Below are 21,505 nucleotides of genomic sequence, written 5' to 3'. Positions count from 1 at the left end.
TAGAAGTAGATACGCTGAGTCAAAGAATATGCATGTGTGTGAGCCTTTTAGCGTCATTAGCCTGACTGCCCTCCAGAAAGATAGCCATTTGCATTCTATCCATCAGGGTAGGAGAGGACCTTGGCATTTAAGTAAAGTATACAAAATAACGACATCAACCACTAATTCTTACTGCCAAGCTTGGATGAGTTACCTGGGCCTCTCTTTTCTCAAAGTGATTATAAAGCTATGAGCATACTGTTATGACCTGTAAGAGATTATAAGCAGAGTTATGTAAGAAGCTTATAATAGTTACACAAGGATTGTTCAAGTAAAGGCCTGCTTTACTTCAATCATACATTCGCTTTTCAATCGAAACATAATAGTGTCGGGGCCAGAGAGATTTGTGCTGAACATATGGTCTGGCAACAGTTCAGCAACTGGTTTCTTAGTGCTCTGACCTCAGAAGTTAGAAATGTCTTCTGCGTCACATTTCAAGAGGAGATCTTTGTGTCCTGTTGCTTATGATGATAATAGCAAAGTAACTGTTTATTTAGTGCTTTGTATGTTCCAGACCTGTGCTAAGGACTTTACGTGTATTCTCTTCCTTAATCTCTAGCACAAGCTGCTGTGGTAAGTGTTGTTACCTACGTGTTACAGATGAGGAATCTGGAGCGCAGAGAGGTTAAGTAACTTCTCTGTGCTCACAAAGATAGTATGTGGCACGGTAGGATTTGAACCCAGGTGTACTTTTTTGACATCAAAGTCTGTGGTCTGAGCCATTAGGTAATATTGTCTCCCTGATAATCAGGCCCCTTATTACTGCAGAGGATCTAACCTCTATGCATACTTAACCACACGTCTAAAATATGTCAGGAGGGCCTACTGTGCAGCAATTAAGAGTGTAGGTTACGGAGGCAGAAAACTCTGCATTTGATTTCTTAGAAACATGGAAACCTTAGTTTCCTCATCTATAAAAGGAGTGTAATTGGACCTACTTGTAGGATTGCTGTGAGCTTGCGTGTCTATAGTGAAAGCATGGCGCTGGGCCTTGGTTAAACCAGCACGAATAAGTAATAGAAAACACTTCATTATCACTATTTAACCTGTTTAAAATTTTAGCTTCAGTTGGATGTGGATTTTTAAAACACGAATCTCCCTTTTGTTTCTAAAACTGTTCAAATCACCACATTTGGGGGCGTTGTATCTCTTGTCCTCTCCAAATACAAGTTTGTCCTTTTTCTGGGTGTAGAGAGTACTTTGTAAATCCTACAGGGACAGCAGGTGTCACTCCAGTGTATTGGGTACTGCCCTTGACTTTATTTAGTATTTAAATTTCAAAATTATCATCTTTGGGGCTAAGGTTGTATGTGGCTAAGGCCATAAAATAGATGGTTCCCTTTATTTAAGTAGCTTCAAGTGCTATTCATTTGAGGACTGGATAGCTCTGGGATCCAAGCAGCCTATTCCAGTATCTGAAAATACTGGATTGGTTGCATTTTAATCTCTGGGAGGTTTAGTGGGTTTGTTTTGCTTTGTTTTGTTTTCTGCTGTGTCACAAGAGGTTATTACTTTTGCTTGTACACACAAATATATACCTACCTGTGTGCATACACACACTCTTGATCGGTAGGAATTTACCATCTTAGATATTCTGGAATTCAGGTTTTTAAGTCAGTGCTGCAGTCCCAGGGCCAAATTGTATTATTATTAATCATGCATCACAAAAAAAAATATCCACTGAATAGCTATCGGTGGGTCTGTAAGCCTTTGTTCTTAATCCTCGGAGGCCAGATACAGTAGAATCAATTTTGTGGGTCCGCTTTTAATGCTTCTTTGTGGACTTCCTGCACTTTAAGGTACATTGCAACCCAGATGAGAAATTAGACTAGGCTGACTTAGTATTTTCCATCATCTTCGATAGTCTTTAAGTTTTGCCCAGGTATACACACAGGGCCTGTGGCTGGTATTCTGAAAACAAAACAAAACGCAACACTGCAAATGATAAAGATTCTCATTTTTCCAAAATTAATTTCTAAATACCCTTAAGCCCCTCAAGTGTTGATCTGGTTTTTCCCACAGCAGAAAGCTTTACCCTGGATTTCCTGAAGGCTTCTCATACCCAACACAGCTTTCTTTGTTGTTTCAGCTGATTGCACAGTCGGGTCGGCTTGTTTTTCCTGCTGTATCTCTGTAAATGCAGCCTTTCCAGAAAGTTGACTGCCAAGTCCTTCCTTTCTCTTCTGAGGCCTACCACATTTTGCTCAAACTGTTGGGTAAATAGACCAGCCCCCTTTTCAGAGTCGTGGCAAAAGCGCTTTGTGTTATCTCACTTTACACAGTAACAAAAGGAAAATTCCAGGCGCTTAAATATGGCAGCACTTGTACTTATTTTCTTGAGAAATGAAAGAGCCATTTATAAGGAACATGGAGGATCCCAACATGTTTCTTTTGGAGTTTTGCTGGTTCCTAAAGGGTGGTCCGGCCAAAGTGTCAGTTGCTCTTGAACTGTTAGCAGGGTGTTTGCTCTGTGATCTCTGAGAGGTACCGTGGACTTTCTGTTTGTTCTGGGATGAGAAGTGGACACCTGCTTCCAGAGATAATTTTTACTAGATTGGCATCTTCAGAATGTGTCTTGTCTGCTGGAGGAGGGAATCCAGCCCTGCCTTTTAGGTATCTTCATGCTTCCCGTCTCCAGAGTCTGGAACTTCGAACACCTGTCCTCATTTTTTGTGCATCTAGGAAAGTGTTCAGAGAATATGGTACATTTGCACAGTAAATATAAATGGAAAACGTACATTTACATTTCTCTCCCTGGAAAGTATCTGTTGGGTATAGATCGGAATCCATAAGTAATTCTTGAAACTACCATTGGCTGATGGCATTTGTGTCTTTCTCTTTCCTCAGTTATGGTGCTAATGGTTTCTTATAATGGTATGCAAAGTTCTTCCTTATCTACACCCCAGTCTTCTGTAACTTTGGAATCTTAGACCTGGATATAACCAGAAGAAACCTCTGAAACCTCTTTGGTAGCATAGGAGTGGTCCCAAAGCACCCAGCAATCTGAAACAGTTGAAAACCTAAATATACTGAGCTTTGACATCCCAGCGCCTCTCCTATACATGGGAGCTGTGAGCGGCTGGTGGTGACTCCAAAAGGCCAGCCTTTTCATGTGACAGTGACAAGTGTGGGAGAAGCAACAGGAGATGGAGGATAGCAGAGAAGCAACACAACAGCAGCAATGGGGGGAGGGGATTTACAGACAGAAATATGGGGATCTACATCCCAGGCAATGAGAAGTAGAGAAAAGAGCTGGTAGTCGTGTTAGGTGGTGGCAGGTGGAGATTGTGGAAATGACGGACAGTGGGGCAGGTGAAGAGGACGAGGTCTTGGGGCAACAGAGAAGGCAGTTGGGGAGGGGGGGGACAATGTGAGTAGTAAACCTGAACTTCGATATAAGTGTGCTGAGATGGCTACTTGAAGACGGGGATCAGCCCTATAGACCTTCATGTAATAACCATGAAAATCGGAGGTACGAGTGAATGTTTGTTGAATGAGTGCATGTACGCATACACCATCTCCACCATGGCTGTGTGTGTGTGTGTGTGTGTGTGTGTGTGTGTGTGTGTGTGTGTGTGTTGGGGGGTGATGGGGGGGGTGGACCTGTATGAATAAACACAAAAAAAACCGAAGACGGTGTGTGTAAAGGTGAGGGCACACCTGGTCTGCCCTGGGTCTTGTAGCCGATGGGCTCTTCTGTCCAGGATAACCAAGGAACAGTGAGGTTGACTTGTGGTTAGATTCCACCACCAGTATAACAGGAACTCCAAGGTCAAGTACCTGGTGTGATCACCTGGTAAAGGGCAGCACATGGTGGGATACCAGTCAACAGCCAGACTGCCCCAGCTGAGCCAAGGGATGTGTGCAAACCGGCTTCTGGAAGGCACATCTGCGATCCACATAGGCAGGGGCGGAGGAGAAGCAAAATCAGAGGCTGGGAATTGTGCCCAGTGGGTCTGCAGAAATCCTGCGGTCCCTTGGGTGGCCGGAAGTGCCTCTGTCCTGAGGTGTGAACATCTGACTGTTGCCAGTAGGTACAGGTGGGACAGCGGTTGGAGGGCACGTGGCTGGCATTCACTCTGGACTGGGCTCTGTATCACAGCCAGTCACAGCTGGTGATGGGAGTGACCTGTTTACAGACAAGGAAGGGTGCGATATGCTTTAGAAAATTTTCCAATCCCTATTTAAAATTTTAAAGTCTAAAATGTTTAAAGCTCTCTGGCTGACTCATTCCCTAAATATTCCAAATGGCCATTGTACTTTGCATCTGAACAGTGTTTTCTACTTGCCAAAGTGTATCTATAGACATGATTCCGTGTGATTTTTTTTACAACGTTGCTCTGATATGAGTAAGGGGTTGGGTATTTTTATCTGTCTCCATGCTACATGTAAAGAGTTTGAGACAGAGAGAGATGAAGCAAACTGTCTAAAGGCACCCAACTGGCTGGTGGCAGAGAGGGAGGGGAGCCCAGGTATCCTGAGTTCTACCTCTTGCCATGACAACATAGTACTGAGTCATTGATTGCTTTTCCAAGTGGTTGACTATGGCCCCGAAAGAGTGAGCCATGGAAAGTGCCTGTGAAGAGCTCCAGACAATCTCTTCTTTCGTGTTCCGTAGGGCTGCCTCTCCCCTCAGAAATTTGCTCTTCATCCTCTGCAGAAGCATTCCATGCAGGCAATTTTTGGTGCTGAGGCTTAAAGTAAAAGAAAATGAACGTGGGTTTGGTTTGGTTTGGTTTGGTTTGGTTTTGCCTTTCCTTGATCAGCGGATCGAAACCTCTCAAACCTGCCTCTTATTCTCCAAGAGATTTTAGTTCTGTTCCTCACAGGTCTGAGTATCATTGTGGACACATTTGTATCTTTGACCTTTCCCAGTCAGGAACGAGAGTGAGATTCTGAGATATTTCGAATTGCTGGTGACGAAGAACAGAGAGAAGCCATTTTTAAGAAATCAATTAAAAGATAAGTTGGAAATCTAAGGAGACATCTGAAGGGGTGAATCGTTCTTTAATTCTGAATTTATGTATATGATATGGATGATTTCTAACACACTGTTCTTCTGCAGGATCATTCATGATCCCAGAGCAAGAAAAAAAAATTTTAAAAAGGAAGGCAATTTATTACAGTCTTGACAAACACGTTGTGTTGGCATCCCTGTTATGCCCTGCATTTGCGAGTAGAGAGCAGGGTGCCAGGTTATCTATGCTACGAGGCTGAGGTTGTTTCAGTTCGGAAGCTGCCAGGCGAGGTGACTTGTGCTTCTTCTTTCTGATTTGGATGGAGGCTATGAGGATGACCTCATCCCATTACAATTCAGGGCAACTGTGCTGGTGAGAGCCGGGCTGCTATTCCCTAGCGATAGTCCATTTTCACATCTCATTCATAATTGAAAGGAGTGAGGATCATTTTTTGCCCATTATAGGAGGTGGTTACATCAGCTCTCCAGTGACATACCAGAGCCCTCATATTGTTGCAACTTAACAGCTGTAACCTAGTATCCTACAAGATCTGCGTTACCCTGAAAAGTGCAGGTCCTTGGGGGAGAAAAGGAGATAGGGCTAAATCCAGAAAGTGAACAGGAGAAACGTTGCTGCCTTCTACTCTGAAAGACTGTCCAAAAAGTTTCTGGACTCACCTGATCAGACGTGACCATAACACAGTACTTACTCCTTGGGTTTCTACATCCTTCAGCATGTTCTGTGTGTCCCTTCTGAAGGAGAGAAAGCGTTTGGAGGCAGAGCTGGTGGGAACAGTATTCTCCTTTCGTGGCACTGCACATGGATGAAGTGAGCCTGGTTTTTAAAGTATCTTTTACTTGCTGACATTTATCATTATCATTTTACATTCGTACAGGTGGTTCCAGAAAAGAAATCACCGAACACTGGGAATGGCTTGAGCAGAATCTGCTGCAGACACTTTCCATCTTTGAAAATGAGAACGATATCACCACATTTGTGAGAGGAAAAATACAGGTAGTTGTTTATTAACATGGAATCTTTTTTTAAAAAAAAAACCTTTTCACTGGAAAGAATTTCAAACACAGAAAAGTTGCAAAAATAAAAGTTGTATAAAACACACCTGTAGACCCTTTACCCATATTCCCCTGTTGTTAACAATTTATCCCGTTTACTTTATTATTTGTAGGCTCCATTACTCTATTTTAGAGGAATTTCCTCTAGATGCTTCAGTGTATATTTCTAAGAACAGAGCTCTTCTATTAAATAACAACACAGTGTTAACAACAGTTATCGCCTGCAGTAAATTTAATATGAATACTATAATAGTTGGCACATATTCCAATTTTGTTAAATGACCCAATAATGTCATGTATAACATTTTTTTCCATTCCAGTGCAAGATCCAGTCTAGGAAGCTACTGGATTAGTTTTTTGTCTCCTTCAGTCTGGATCATTCAATGGCCTTTCTTTGTCTTTTATGACATTACTGTTTCTAAGTGTATGGTTGTTTTTTTCATAGGACATTTTTCATTTGGGGTTTTGTCAGATGTCCCTGCATGATTTGCTTCAGATTATGCATTTCTGGATGGGACACTTCGTAAGTGATCCTGTGTCGTTTCCAGAGTGTCTTTTCTGGAGGCACGTGACACCCGTCCACCACCCATTGGTGATATAAACCCAGCAAAGTGCTAGCCAATTTCTCCCCTGGAGAGTTACTAATTTTACCCTTGCAATTTTCTGTAGGAAGACACTTTAAGGTTCCAGAAATATCCTGCTCTTTATCAACATTTCTCCCTTGCTTTAGCATCCATCAGTGATTTTTTTTGTTGAACCGATCTTTGTTGTGATGGTTTACAAAATGACGATTTTCCAACTCCAGTGTTCCCTCACATTTAGTAGTTGGCACCTTCCACTCTAAGCAAGAGCCCTCCCTCTATTTACCTTTTTATCTGTTTATTATTGATATGGACCTGTGGCTTCCTGTGTTTTTCAGTAGCTTCTGTTTCATTGCTGGGCTTATTTTGGTACTCACCCTCTTCCACATTTGGCTAGAGCCCCTATCAATTGCCTCCTTTTCTAACTAAGATAAAATGTTGAAACATTCATTATATATTTTTAATTAATTAATTTTTTATTTATTTATTATTTTTGGCTGCATTGGGTCTTTGTTGCTGTGCGCGGGCTTTCTCTAGTTGCGGTGAGGAGGGGCTACTCTTTCTTGCGGTGCATGGGTTTCTCATTGCGGTGGCATCTCTTGTTGCGGAGCATGGGCTCTAGATGTGTGGGCTTCAGTAGTTGTGGCTCGTGGGCTCAGTAGTTGTGGCTCGCGGGCTCCAGAGCACAGGCTCAGTAGTTGTGGCTCTCGGGCTTAGTTGCTTGGTGGCATGTGGGATCTTCCCAGACCAGGACTCGAACCCGTGTCCCCTGCATTGGCAGGCGGATTCTTAACCGCTGTGCCACCAGGGAAGCCCTGAAACATTCATTATTAAGCATAAGTTTATGTTTATATACTTTTGGCTTCTTAATTTTATATGGTACAGAAAGGCTAAAGATATCTGGATCTTTTTTTACCACACTAAAAAAGAAAAAAAAAAAATTGCCTCCTTTGTCCTTATGACTTGCTCCCACTACGCTTTTGAGCGCTTCCTACCCTGGTCTAACAGGGTGTTCCAGACTCATCTGGTACCTTCCCTGACCCAGGCCTGGAATCGGCCATTTGTTTCAGTTTGCTTTCCATTTTAGGCTCTTTCTTCTTCCTGACATTGAGAGTTTAATTTTATTTTTTTTTTGAATACAGAAGATATTAACATGCTTCCAAAAGTCAAAATTCCTCAAAAAGTGTTACCTCCTCCTGCATCCTTGCTACCCTTCTCTCCGCAACCCCTTGTAGTTAACCAGTCTCATTGCTATTCTGGCTTATCCTTCCTGTGTTTCTTTTTGTAAAAATAGGCCAAATATATGTATTTTTCTTATTTCTCTTTAATTCTTGTACATAAGGCTCCCTGTATATATGCTCCTCTGCATTTGCCTTTTTTTTTAAAAATTAATTTATTTATTTATTTTCGACTGTGTTGGGCCTTCGTTGCTGCGCACGGGCTTTCTCTAGTTGTGGCGAGCGGGGGCTACTGTTCGTTGTGGTGCACGGGCTTCTCATTGTGGTGGCTTCTCTCGTTGGGGAGCACGGGCTCTAGGTGCTCGGACTTTAGTAGTTGTGGAGTGTGGGCTCAGTAGTTGCGGCTCGCGGGCTGTAGAGCGCAGGCTCAGTAGTTGTGGTGCATGGGCTCTAGCTGCTCCGTGGCACGCTTGTTTTAGTATTGTTTTAATTTGTATTTATCTCATTTATGAGTGAAGTTAAACATCTTTTCTTATGTTTAAGGGCTGTTTTTATAACCCTGTTTGTAGACTGTTCATGTCTTTCACCTATTTTTCTCTGAGACTTTGGTCTTATTTTTCTTTAATTTTTAAAAGCTCTTGGGACTTCCCTGGTGATCCAGTGGCTAAGACTCTGCGCTCCCAGTGCAGGGGGCCCAGGTTTGATCCCAGGTCGGGGAACTGGATCCCGCATACCACAACTAGGAACCCGCATGCCGCAGCTGAAGATCCCGCACTCGGCAATGAGGATCCCATGTGCCGCAGCTAAGACCCGGTGCAGCCAAATAAATAAATAAATATATACATATTTTTTAAAGTTTTTTTTTTTTTTTTTGCGGTACGTGGGCCTCTCACTGTTGTGGCCTCTCCCGTTGCGGAGCACAGGCTCTGGACGCACAGGCTCAGCGGCCATGGCTCACGGGCCCAGCTGCTCCGCGGCATGTGGGATCTTCCCAGATTGGGGCACAAACCCGTGTCCCCTGCATCAGCAGGCGGACTCTCAACCACTGCGCCACCAGGGAAGCCCATAAAAGTTCTTTTTATACAAAGCCTGTTAGCCCTGTATCAATGACGTATGTTTGTCATTTGACTTGGCTCATGATAATTTTCGCCAGGCAAAGTTTACATTTTTATTTGGTCAAAATCATCAATTTTTTCTATTATAGCATCTGCATGTTCAGTCATAGAAGCCTTTCTTTAAATCTAGGTTAAGGAGGAATTCTAGGAAGCGATCCAACAGTGTTTCTCATTAAAATTCTACAGACTGATCAATTTTTATTTTATTTCTTCTACTGTACTAAATTTTTTTTTCTTTTTTTTTTTGCGGTACGCGGGCCTCTCACTGTTGTGGCCTCTTCCGTTGCGGAGCACAGGCTCCGGATGCGCAGGCTCAGCGGCCATGGCCCACGGGCCCAGCTGCTCCGCGGCACACGGGATCCTCCCGGACCGGGGCACGAACCCGCGTCCCCTGCATCGGCAGGCGGACTCTCGACCACTGCGCCACCAGGGAAGCCCCCCAACTGCTACTTCTTATTAGTGGTTCTCATTCAGTCCCTTTCATCTATTCATTTATTTATGTCTTCTTTTCATTCTTACATATTTTTGGCTCCCCGTCTGAAGGCACTGATAACTTTGAAATGTCACATAGGCTGTAGATGTGTGTGCCAACTGGCAAAGGTGTTTCCATCCCTCTTCCCTCTGAAGTGGCTTCTTCTCCTCCCCACCCAGAGGTCCAGTGCCCTCATGCTGCCTCCTGGCTGTCTACAGTTCCGTAGGATAGCACGCTACCAAAGCCTGCTCACCCTCAAAGCAGCCGAGGTCCAAAATGGGTCTCCCCTGGCCTCCATCAAAGCCAACATCTCTATTCTCTCAGTGGAGTAGCACCAAAAGTAATTAGAGGAAACAACCTTACCTTAGATACTCTCAGGGAAGTACATTGCTACTACCGATGCCAGCCATTCAATCCTCCCATATGACAAAAGAACAGGAGTCAGCAACTTGGTACTTAGCTTTCCAAGTTAATTTTGCTAACTCAAACAATTTTAGACTTGGAAATCTGTGACTCTGCAGGACACAATAAAGACTAAGATATGGCCCCTTAAGATACATGCTAATTTGGAAAAACAACATATATACCCTTTTAAACTTTTCTTAAATTTTTATTTATTTTATTTATTGTTGGCTGCATTGGCTCTTCGTTGCCGCGTGCGGGCCTTCTACTTGCAATGAGCGGGGGCTACTCTTTGTTGCGGTGCACGGGCTTCTCATTGCGGTGGCTTCTCTTGTTGCAGGGCACAGGCTCTAGGCGCGCAGGCTTCAGTAGTTGTGGCTCGCCGGCTTGAGAGCGCAGGCTCAGTAGTTGTGGCGCACGGGCTTAGCTGCCCTGTGGCATGTGGGATCTTCCCGGACCAGGGCTGACACCTGTGTCCCCTGCACTGGCAGGCAGATTCTTAACCACTGCACCACCAGGGAAGCCCTACCCTTTTAATAATCTTTTATTAAATGTCTTTTAGTTGCTAGGTACTGGTGGTAAAAACTGTTCGAGGCATTATATTTGTTTTTGAAATGTATATTTAGTGGTCGAGGGACATATAAACAAAATACTTTCAGCCAACATATAAAGAGAACACAGAGATGAGAATGCAAGTCCTCATTTGGGACTGGGTTAGTTTCACAGAGGATATTTACACTGAGCCTGGATAGGTTGATTTGGGCAGATCAAGAAAGGGGTTTTATGGCATGAGATGCAGATTGGACTTTTTCCCTCTTACACTGATAACCTGTGGACATTTTAAAGGTGGGAACGCGTGTTATATATATCACAGTGTGGAATATATCACAGTGTGGAAAGATGCCTGATGGCATGCCAGTTGCGAAGCCACTGTGATAATTCCTGGACTATGTAAAGGGGCTAAAGTTGGCTTCTTATTAGAAGAATAGGCTGGAGACTTGTCTTGGGTTGTGTTTGCTGTTATAGTTGTTTACATAGTCTGTTTTTTTACTAGAATTGAATGGTGATGGAGATAATGGAAGACTAAAGCCCTCCTTCCCCTCCCTCCCACCATCACTCCTTAGTACCACAACTGCTGGCAACTAGGGTGGAAGGTCTGGCAGTGAAAATAAAATTCAGGACATTATATGTATTGAAAAATAAATTTCAATACATCAGGCAGAGAGAATCAAAAGTACTTAATGTGAGGAAGGACAGTCATAGCTGGGAGAAGGATTCATAAGGAGGTGGGAATTAGACCGGACTTTGAGACTAGGTAGGATTAGTGAAACAGACAACAGTCTGATTCTAGATTTTAGGCACTCAGAATGGCAGGACCACAGGCAAGAAGGTAGAAAAGCACAAAAATGACACATTCAGGCCCTGAGTGTGCCTTAGGTTGACTAAGGCAGAAGAAAACAATTGGGAATCTTGTCAGATGTAGTACAGTGAGAGCAAAGGTTGCAGTGTTGGTTGGATCAACAACGTGCATGGTATAGAATTTTAGATTTTATATGGTGATTATAGGGAAACAGAACTTTGATAATAAGAATTTTGTAGATTTTTAATAAGTTTTAGGAAGATAAATTTATAGGGAGTATCCAGCATATACTGGGAGCGTAAGAGCCCAGAGGCAGGAATTCTAGGTATGAGGCAATTTCAGTTTTCTATCCTTGGAATACAGAGGGCTCAGTCATGTCAAGGAGAACCCGAGAAGTTGCCCAAATTCACACAGACATGCAGTGACACCTTTGGGATCGAAACCCAAGACTTTCATGCTCAAAACCTCATGCTTTTCTAGCTACCTTGTGATCAGAGAAAATGGAGATGAGGTGAGAGGTATTTGGTGATTACAAAGTCAAGGTGGAATTCCAAGGAGCATTTTCTGTCAAGGGATATAGGTAGGAGTCACTTTTCAGGGAATTATGAAGGAACTGGGTAACAATGAAACAGCCTCTCAAGCTACTATAATAATTAAATAGTAGATTAAGCCAGTCACAGGCCGTGTATATATTTTATTTCCTGTGCAACTGACTAAAGGTTGTGTGTCTACTCTAATTTTTGCTCCAATATTCACCCCATTTCTGCTCAGATGGTAGCTTATTCCTTTTATCTATGTTGCCTGATGTCATTCATGGCCCTGAGACAGTGGGTCTGTGGCCAGTGTCAGTTAGTGGCATGTATTTTGGTCTTTCTTCCTCTCTTTCCATTCATGATGAAATTTCATTGAGTTTTTGTTTTTGTTTTTTTATTTATTTGGCTGCGCTGGGTCTTAGTTGCTGCATGCAGGATCTAGTTCCCTGACCAGGGATCAAACTCGGGCCCCCTGCATTGGGAGCATGAAGTCTTAACCACTGGGGCACCAGGGAAGTCCCAATGTCATTCTTTTATTTATTTTAAAAATATTTATTTATTTTTTGGCTGTGTCGGGTCTTAGTTGCTTAGTTGTAGCACACAGGATCTTTTGTTGCGGCGCGAGGGCTCCAGAACACATGGGCTCAGTAGTTGCAGTGTGCGGGCTTAGTTGCCCTGCAGCATGTGGGATCTTAGTTCCCTGACCAGGGATCGAACCTGAGTCCCCTGCATTGGAAGGCGGATCTTTTTTTTTTTTTTAATTTATTTTATTTTTGGCTGCGTTGGGTCTTCGTTGTTGTGTGTGGACTTTCTCTAGTTGCAGCAAGCGGGGGCTACTCTTCGTTTCAGTGCAAGGGCTTCTCATTGCAGTGGCTTCTCTTGTTGTGGAGCACAGGCTCTAGGTGCGCGGGCTTCAGCAGTTGTGGCTCTCAGGCTCTAGAGCACAGGCTCAGTAGTTGTAGCACACAGGCTTAGTTGCTCCGCGACATGTGGGATCTTCCCAGACCGGGGCTCAAACCCATGTCCCCTTCATTGGCAGGAGGAATCTTAACCACTGTGCCAGCAGGGAAACCCTGGAAGGCGGATTCTTAATCCCTGGACCACCGGGGAAGCCCCTCATTGAGTTTTTGAGAAAGGCAGATGTTGGTTGACCTTTGGGATAAGTCTATCATGATAAGCTAGGAAAAGTAGTAGAACTAGCAAAATCTTTTCATCTCCTCATGTGTAAAAGAAAACTATGGGCTTCATTCTAAGTGAACTTAAAAAAATGATTAGTACCAATAAACAGATATGAAAATCTATATTGCTCTTTGGAAATCTTTTAGTACATAAATGCTGCTTGTTAATTGGCTTAGAATTGGGGAATTGGCTTTGAAAATAATTCAATTTTTTTGAACTCTAGCCTTAGAAATTTTTTGTTCCTTTCCAGTTATGTACAAGATACGGGAAAAAGCAGCTCTAGTCATGGTGATACCAGTTGTGTGTTTTGTGCTTTATCGCTTCTTAGGGCATCATTGCAGAGTATAACAAAATCAATGATGTGAAGGAAGATGATGACACAGAGAAGTTCAAGGAAGCCATTGTGAAGTTCCATCGGCTGTTTGGAATGCCTGAGGAAGAGAAACTCGTCAACTATTACTCTTGCAGCTACTGGAAGGGGAAGGTTCCCCGACAGGGTTGGATGTACCTCAGTATTAACCACCTTTGCTTTTATTCTTTTCTGATGGGAAGGGAAGGTGAGTTCTCTAGAATTTCAGAGGGAAGCTTTTGAAAGTCTCCTGAGGTTTGCCTGCCCTGAACGCATAAACCACATCCAAACATCAACAATAATAAACCTGTAGTTGTAACTGGGCCAGCGCTCTTTTGTGATGACTTAACAATTGAATCCAATCATTTTTGGCTCAGCGGTTGTAGCGAAATTAGTTATGAAGTAGTAGAGATTCACCAAAGGTATAATTCATTTAGTAGACATGGACTTAAATCCGTAATAATTGTAACTCAGAATTTTTGTGGTCCAGGTTTGTCTGTTTAACAAACAGAACAATGATAAGCATGGGCACATAAACTCAAAGGAGGTCAGTGAAATTGGGGGGCAGGGTTGTTAGTTTCCAGTATCTCGAAAGGATTTTGAGCAGCTGTGTGTTGACCCAACCTTGTTCCCTGTGCTTAGCCAAGCTGGTTATCCGGTGGGTGGACATCACTCAGCTCGAGAAGAACGCCACGCTGCTTCTGCCTGACGTGATTAAAGTGAGCACGAGGTCCAGCGAACATTTCTTCTCCGTATTCCTCAACATCAATGAGACCTTCAAGTTAATGGAGCAGCTCGCCAACATCGCCATGAGGCAACTCTTAGACAATGAGGGGTTTGAACAAGATCGATCCCTGCCTAAACTGAAAAAGAAATCTCCTAAAAAAGTGTCTGCTCTAAAACGGTAGGTGTCAGAGACTTAGCGTCTTTTAGAGACTTTAGAAACAAGAAACACATCTGTTCCTTTATGAAAGTTAACCTTTTCTGAACAACTTCAAGGGTTCAGCACAGTTTTCCAGGTATAGATACAAAACTGAAAAAGACTACGTAAGGCACTCCCAGTTCATTAAGCGAGGCAGACACGACCAGCTCCAGTACAATGGGATGGGACCTCTTCTGTTCCTATGAGCAGAGCGCCATGAGCACACACATGGGGAGATGGGCAGAGTGTGTAGGAAGGACCTCTCAGCAGAGCTGCTTGGAGCTGGGCTCTCAAGACATAGTAGACATTACTCATTCAGAGTCAGTAGGATGGATATTTCAGGCAGAGGGAATAACATGATGGGAGAAGCAAAAGGGAAAAGCACAGAGGGAAGTTAGTCCATCGCACGTGTGAAAGGTGGCTGGGCATGAGATGAAGCGAGGCTGCAGAGAGGCCTGGAAGTCTGGATCTGGGCTAGAGAGAAGGCGAGGGAAAAGCTGATGCTCTAAAGTATGATGGTATGCATGGAATTACCCCTAACTGAGGTGGGGATGAGGGAAGGAAGAGCTTGTCCAAGGGATATGAGGGCTCAGTTTTGATCGTGTTGAGTTAAGTTGCCTGCAGGACATCAAACTGGAATTGGCAATCATTGCCATCCAGCTGGTACCTGACAAGAAGTCACTGCAATTAAAACGCTTTTGGTGATTTGAGACATGTTTTGATAGAGTAAGAAGAAGATGGGTTACTACAGTGGGTTGAATAGCACGTGAAAGGCAAGACAAGGGCATTAGGACAGTACGGACTGCTTTTTCAAGAAATTCAATGGTAAAGGAGGGGACTTGCTCATTTTAGAATGAAAAAGATTTGACCAGAGGATGGTATGAAGTAGGCAGATGGGAAGAGTTTGTTGGTGAGGGGTAAGTGCAGGGACAGAAAGGAGCATGGAGATAAAGCTAGAAGAAAATGAATAATTTAAAAGGTGACATCTCATAGGACATGGAAAAGGATGCTTATGGGTGCTGATACATCTCCCTTTGAAACAGGGAAAGGAAGTAGGATGAGATAAGGATGGAGTTGGTTTTGGAGACAGGAGGGAGGGAATTGGAGGGCCTGTCTTTGCCCTGTGAAGCCAGAAACTGGATCGTCAGGGGGCAGAAGTAGCATAAAAGCTTGAGCAAAGAGGTTTAAACAGCTGCCATGATGAACAGGGTAAAGGAACTCATTAGGGAAAAGATCATAGTTACCTGAGGACCCAGATGAGGTTAGATACTCTGGTTGTCCTGGAGGTGGGTCGTTCTGTGTTTTGGGCAGTCTTATTGTCTACTCAGCGTGGACAGTGTCAGTCAGCAGATTCGTGTGGCTTGCGTGTACTTGCATTAGGTCGTTCTTAAAAGATAAGGCCCCAAGAGTGGCTCTGGATGAGTCATGGATAAATGTAATCATCTCTTAAGAAATTACTGTATTCTTTTAGAAAGAGAATTATTTCCTGGCCAGGCCTTGTTTTCCTAAGATCCTTTGACATTCACAGATACTGATTGCAAAATGGCTACACAAGGGACCTAAATACATTAAAATAATTTCATTATACTTTTGGGTCATAGTTTGGAGTTAACGCCAGTAGGAAGCCAAGAAGGTAGGAATAAGTCTCACTAGATGGAGGAGGGGAAAGATGGGCTGGGGAACCTCCATTGCCGCATCATTTAGACGTACTGAAACTTTTATTTTGTGGGGGGTGTTATTTTTGTTGCTTTCCAGCGATCTGGATGCCAGGGCAAAGAGTGAGAGATACCGTGCACTTTTCCGGCTGCCCAAAGATGAAAAATTAGATGGCCACACAGACTGCACCCTCTGGACTCCATTCAACAAAATGCACATTTTGGGGCAGATGTTTGTGTCCACAAACTACATCTGCTTTACCAGCAAGGAGGAAAACCTGTGCAGCCTCATTATCCCACTCCGAGAGGTAAGTGGCAGGTGAAAATGGAACTTTTAGGGTATTTTAAGAGTTTTACTGGTAATACTTTTCTGTGTATCTTTTACCAGCCGTGAGTTGGCTTTTAACCATAGGTGAGTGTTCATAATTCTTTGGTGAAATCTGCCACTCTTTTTTTTTTTTTTTTTTTTGCGGTACGCGGGCCTCTCACTGTTGTGGCCTCTCCCTTTGTGGAGCACAGGCTCCGGACGCGCAGGCTCAGCGGCCATGGCTCACGGGCCCAGCCGCTCTGCGGCATGTGGGATCTTCCCGGACCGGGGCACGAACCCGTGTCCCCTGCATCGGCAGGCGGACTCTCAACCACTGCGCCACCAGGGAAGCCATGCCACTCTTTTTTCTTTTTTCATATATTTTTAAATTTTATTTATTTTTGGCTGCGTTGGGTCTTCGTTGTGGTGCGCGGGCTTTTCATCGCAGTGGCTTCTCTTGTTGCAGAGCCTGGGCTCTAGGCACACGGGCTTCAGTAGTTGCGGCTCGTGGGCTCTTGAGCACAGGCTCAGTAGTTGTGGTGCACGGGCTTAGTTGCTCCGCGGCATGTGAGGCCTTCCCAGACCAGAGATTGAACCCGTGTCCCCTGCATTGGCAGGCGGATTCTTAATCACTGCACCACCAGGGAAGTCCCATGCCACTCTTTTATTTGTTGTCATTGCTCTAAGTGACCATGGGACCTGCGAGATATTTTCTTCCAGAGACAGCCTGGTATTTTAAAATGTAGATTTCATTCTTGTTCAGGTAAGGTGAGGCCAACAGAGCAGATGACTGTCATTGAAAAGATTGCTTGCTATACTCACAGATTCCACTAGGGGGAGCACGCCATGCCGTGGGGACCACGCAGGGAAGCACCAGGGTGAGTCAGCTGGCAAAGAAGCTGGGGAAAACGTGGGCAAGAGCCTTTATTGTGGTTTCCATGGGAAGAAACAGGCGAGGCAGGGTAAGCAGGCTTAGGATTGGCCAGCTGAATAGTTTTGGCAGGCTCCAGGGCAGAGGGCCTACCCCTAGTTGTCTGGTACCTGGCCCTGGGGTGATGAGGGCAGGTGAATGTGGCCCTGAGTGTGAGAGCAGATATAGGAGGTCACTGGGGTATGGGCTTGGATTGGTTGGTTTGCCTATAAAAGGCCTGCTCACAGGTGAGTCCTTTAATATCTCCAGGAGTTGGCTAACTCTGGGTCAAAAAGGCCCCAAGATGTGAAAACATCAAATACAGAAGCTAGAAAATGTAGTTACTACACCTGACTCACAGCCTGAGCAGCTTGGTCTTCAGAGGAGACAGTCTAGGTTGTGAATCAGAAAGCCAAGTGTTCAGATCTGTCCGGTTTGTCGATTCCTTGCATTAGAACCACTGGGACCACTGGCCACAGTGGCAGATTCCTGAGCCCACCCCAGATCTTCTGGATCGCTGCAAGTTTGGGAAGTCTGTATTTTAATAGAGTGCCAGGCTGATGCCCATAGACAGTGAAGACTAAGAAACATTCTTATTGTATCTGGGGTGGAGGTGCGTTCTGTCGTGTCCTCACAGCAATAGGTTACTCTGGTACTTGTATGGAAGCTTTGCTGTTTGGGGTTGAGAAGCAACTCAATGTTAGGATGTCAAGGGCTGGCAGACCCACAGTTTCTGACCTGGTAACTTTCAACTTACTCTGGTCCTTTTCTAGAAATTAAGACGGTTAGAAGCTTTGGCTATTTAATCAAGGTTGACCCTTTATTAAGATTCTCTATAGTAAAGGATTCAAGTTTCCTTCTGCCTTCTTTCCTTTTTTTTTTTTAACAAAATCATTTATGTAAGCAAATTTTGTTTGTTTTTTCTTGTTTCAAAAATATTGTATCATTATCACAGAAAATTAGTAAAAATACAAATAAAAAGAAAACAAAATTCAGTCCTAATCCCACCCTTCGAAGACGACGATGTTGACATTCCGCTGTACAGCTTTTCAGGCTTTCTATACATTGCTGTATATATGTCATTTATATTATTTAGATATAAAACATAAAGAATTTTTATTTTTTTCTTAATTCCCTTAACAGTGGGTGTACACTAAACTTTTCCTCGTATCATAAAATTTTCTTTTACCATGTAACTTCTAGTGACTGCATATTATTCCATTAATGGATATGTATAATTTATTTCTTCTTTTTAGGTTACCTGTGCTTGGACCCTTGCATTGTTTTTAGTTTTCTCCCAATCATATATATAATTTTCCTTAAGTGATAAGTTCCTAGAAGTTTAATTGGTGGATCAAAAAGAATGCAAAATGTTAAGCAATTGAAAAATCTAGTTCTCCTTCTTATAGGGTGAACTAAGTAGTATTATAACACATTTGGAGGCCAGGAATCATTGGGAGTGAATTCTGAGATGGGAGTGAATCGTTGGGAGTGAATTCATCAGGACTTACAATTGGCTCTGAAAGGCATTTCATGACTTTTTCCAGCAAACTTTGTCTTAGGGAGTTACTAAACTCTGTGTGTGTGTGTGTGTGTGTGTGTGTGTGTGTGTGTGTGTGTGTATGTGTGGTGTAATTGACATAGTAGTTTCAGGTGAACAAAGTAGTGATTTGATATTTGTATATATTATAGAATGATCACCACGATAAGTCCAGTTAACATCTATCACCAAGGCTGCTACTAAAAATTTTCTTCATCAAGTACTACCTGAACATAGTAAAGCAGAGTGACCTGGACTGGCTAGGGAAACCCATCCTGGGATTAAGAATGTACCGTGAATGTGTCATTTATGAATCTGAGTGAATCATCACTTTGTTTATCCAGAGAGAGCTCAGGAGCAGAGAGGGGCTGGGAGCTGCTGTCCAGACGTCTTCTCTCCTGTTCCCCACCTCCCGGTTTGGTCCAGGTGCTCTGTGTACATTTTAGTGTGATTTATAATAGGATGGTGAGAGTTCGGGGGAATTGAGAGAATAGTGGTTCATGTCCTCAGCCCATCTTCTGCTTGCTAGTTTTCCCCAGCAGGTGGTAGCGCAAAGATCATTCAGTCATATTTCAGGGTAAGTCAGAAGAGGGACAATGGTAGAGGTAGCATTTAAAAATAAAGTGTGTTGGGCTTCCCTGGTGGCGCAGTGGTTGAGAGTCCACCTGCCGATGCAGGGGAAACGGGTTCGTGCCCCGGTCCGGGAAGATCCCACATGCCGCGGAGCGACTGGGCCCGTGAGCCATGGCCGCTGAGCCTGCGCGTCCAGAGCCTGTGCTCCGCAACGGGAGAGGCCACAACACTGAGAGGCCCGCGTACTGCAAAAAAAAATAATAATAAAGCGTGTTGTGGTTGGAGGATGCAGCATTTAAAGAAATGCTCAATGAGACAGCAGTGCCCTGTCCTTTAACCTGATGAATCGCTGAGATATATTCATGGTAAATCCCGAACCTCGACTAATGGAAGAAGCAAAGGACTTAATGTAATTTTTGTTACCTCTAGGTATGATAATGACAGAAAAACACTAGGACGAGGCTCCCACCCTCCATCCAGGTCTGTTTGAGTAGAGGTGGTGTGTCTGTGAATTGAGTTAAGCTGATTGATGAGCAGGACCCTCCGTGGGAACACTGCATCCTCCTTGGAACGGCTACTAGGAATTGTTGTTTTATTTAACTTTTTATAAATAAGTAGAAATATTGACTGGAGATTGTTAATATATATTCTACATACAAACTTAAGGTAGACCAAATCGATACGTGTTAAATGTTTACACAGAATCATATTGCTGTAGATTTTATAGAAATTACTGAGGCAGTGAAGCAGGAGGATAAAGTGAAGTGATCGGGGTCCTCATTAGAGATTCCAGATAGAGTCTCTCTTTTCTTTCAATTATAAGTTACCTTGTAAGTGTTCCATATGACACACCAAGATTTGATTAAATTTGATCTATTTTATAACCCAAGTTGGTAACGAAAATGTGTGTCATTATTCTGTAGAATATTCGGATATAGCTGTTGCCCGTTCCTGGTAGCACAAAGCTTATGGGGTAGAATTCTACTAGAACTCGTTTGCCAGTGAAAAATAGGTTGTAACCCGTGGGAACCTTCCTAGGTTTTCTGAGAGAGCTTTCTTGCTGTCTCTGTATTCGTGATCCTGCTAGATATAGGACTTTCCACTTTGACTCCATCACGATGCACATGATGTCTGTGTTTTAGGCAGAGAACTTGAACCTTTAATTCCCTTGACATCTGTCATTTAATCTCAGATGCCTGGTGACTAAAAGAATCAAAAAATCTACTGAGAGAAAAGGAAGTTTTTATCAGTCTTTTAAAATAAGCGTGTTTAACACATGTCTGAAGTGTCATGGGAAAATCCTTTTCATGATAAAGAAGTTGGGTTTTTTTCCCCCAGTTTCTCTAGCTTCTTTTGCACTGAGGGAAAAAAAACACTTTTATGTGCAACTCCAGGTATCTCGGAGATTCCTTTAAAAAAGTATAAGTATATATCTAACTTGTACATATTTATGAAGTCTGAGAACAGAAGACAGGTCCTGCAATTTTTTCCCTTTATGGACCCCAGTAATATCTGTTTGCACTTGGGACCATGCAACTTTTTAGGCAATTCCAAGAAGTTCCTTAGCCTTGAAGGGGAGAAAAGTTTTTAAAGTTCTGCTTGGGAGGAAATGTATTTCACATGAAAAATGCTGATGAAGAGGTTGAAGTTGAACCTATCTAGACTGCTTACATGTGGAAATGAAGAAGGGAAAGAAACTTAACTCTACAGAGTCAGAGCTGCTGCAAATAAACCATTTATCTAGGGCTGGCCTTGAGATCTTCTTCCTAATGTGCTAAGAAAAAAGTTGTAATGCATTTATCCTAGTTTCCAGTTGATGAAAATCCTATTATAAGCCACCAAATATATGTCGTCATTTCAAAGCTAAAACACATGCCCCTCTTTCCTACTTTTCTCCTGACGTGGTAGACTTACTACACCACACATGCTATGCGTGCGCGTGCGTGCGCACGCACGCACACACACACACACTCACACACACACACACACACAGTCAGCCAATGCAGATGGGGTTGCAGTTAAGCTGTTTACGTCATGTCTGTTCAGAATCGAGCCTTTAAAACTTTGAAGTGGCAAGAGGTGAGGGGTGCAAAGCCCTGGAGTCTAAATGAGATGCTTGAAGGATTGGTGGTGTTTTGAAAGCCATCCCCACATTAAGCTGGTAAAAGGGCCCAGTGTCGTCGGTTGTTTCTGTCTCTTATAGATGAAGCAACAGCTAGGAGTCCTCCCTCTTATGGTTCCATTAAATTTTAATGAAAATCAAAAGATTCCTTTACAACAAGGTTTCTCAACCTTGGCACTATTGGCATCTTGGGCCGGACTTTGATGGGGGCGGGCTGTCCTGGGTCCTGTGCACTGC

General features: G+C 43.4%; 1 protein-coding gene across 1 annotated transcript in view; it reads left to right on the top strand.

Annotated features, from left to right (window-relative positions):
* TBC1D9 (TBC1 domain family member 9) overlaps window positions 1–21,505 on the top strand; it is a 109,527-nt gene that overhangs the window by 55,863 nt on the left and 32,159 nt on the right. The window contains exons 3-6 of the mRNA XM_060012079.1: window positions 5,893–6,011; window positions 13,219–13,447; window positions 13,882–14,143; window positions 15,917–16,124. Of these exons, the coding sequence (XP_059868062.1) occupies window positions 5,893–6,011; window positions 13,219–13,447; window positions 13,882–14,143; window positions 15,917–16,124 (818 nt within the window). The remainder of the gene's footprint in view (window positions 1–5,892; window positions 6,012–13,218; window positions 13,448–13,881; window positions 14,144–15,916; window positions 16,125–21,505) is intronic.

Source organism: Delphinus delphis, chromosome 5, assembly GCF_949987515.2.
Source record: "Delphinus delphis chromosome 5, mDelDel1.2, whole genome shotgun sequence".
Lineage (NCBI taxonomy): Eukaryota > Metazoa > Chordata > Mammalia > Artiodactyla > Delphinidae > Delphinus > Delphinus delphis.
The sequence above is the reverse complement of the archived record's forward strand: the minus strand, read 5'-3'. Positions and strand labels throughout refer to the sequence as shown.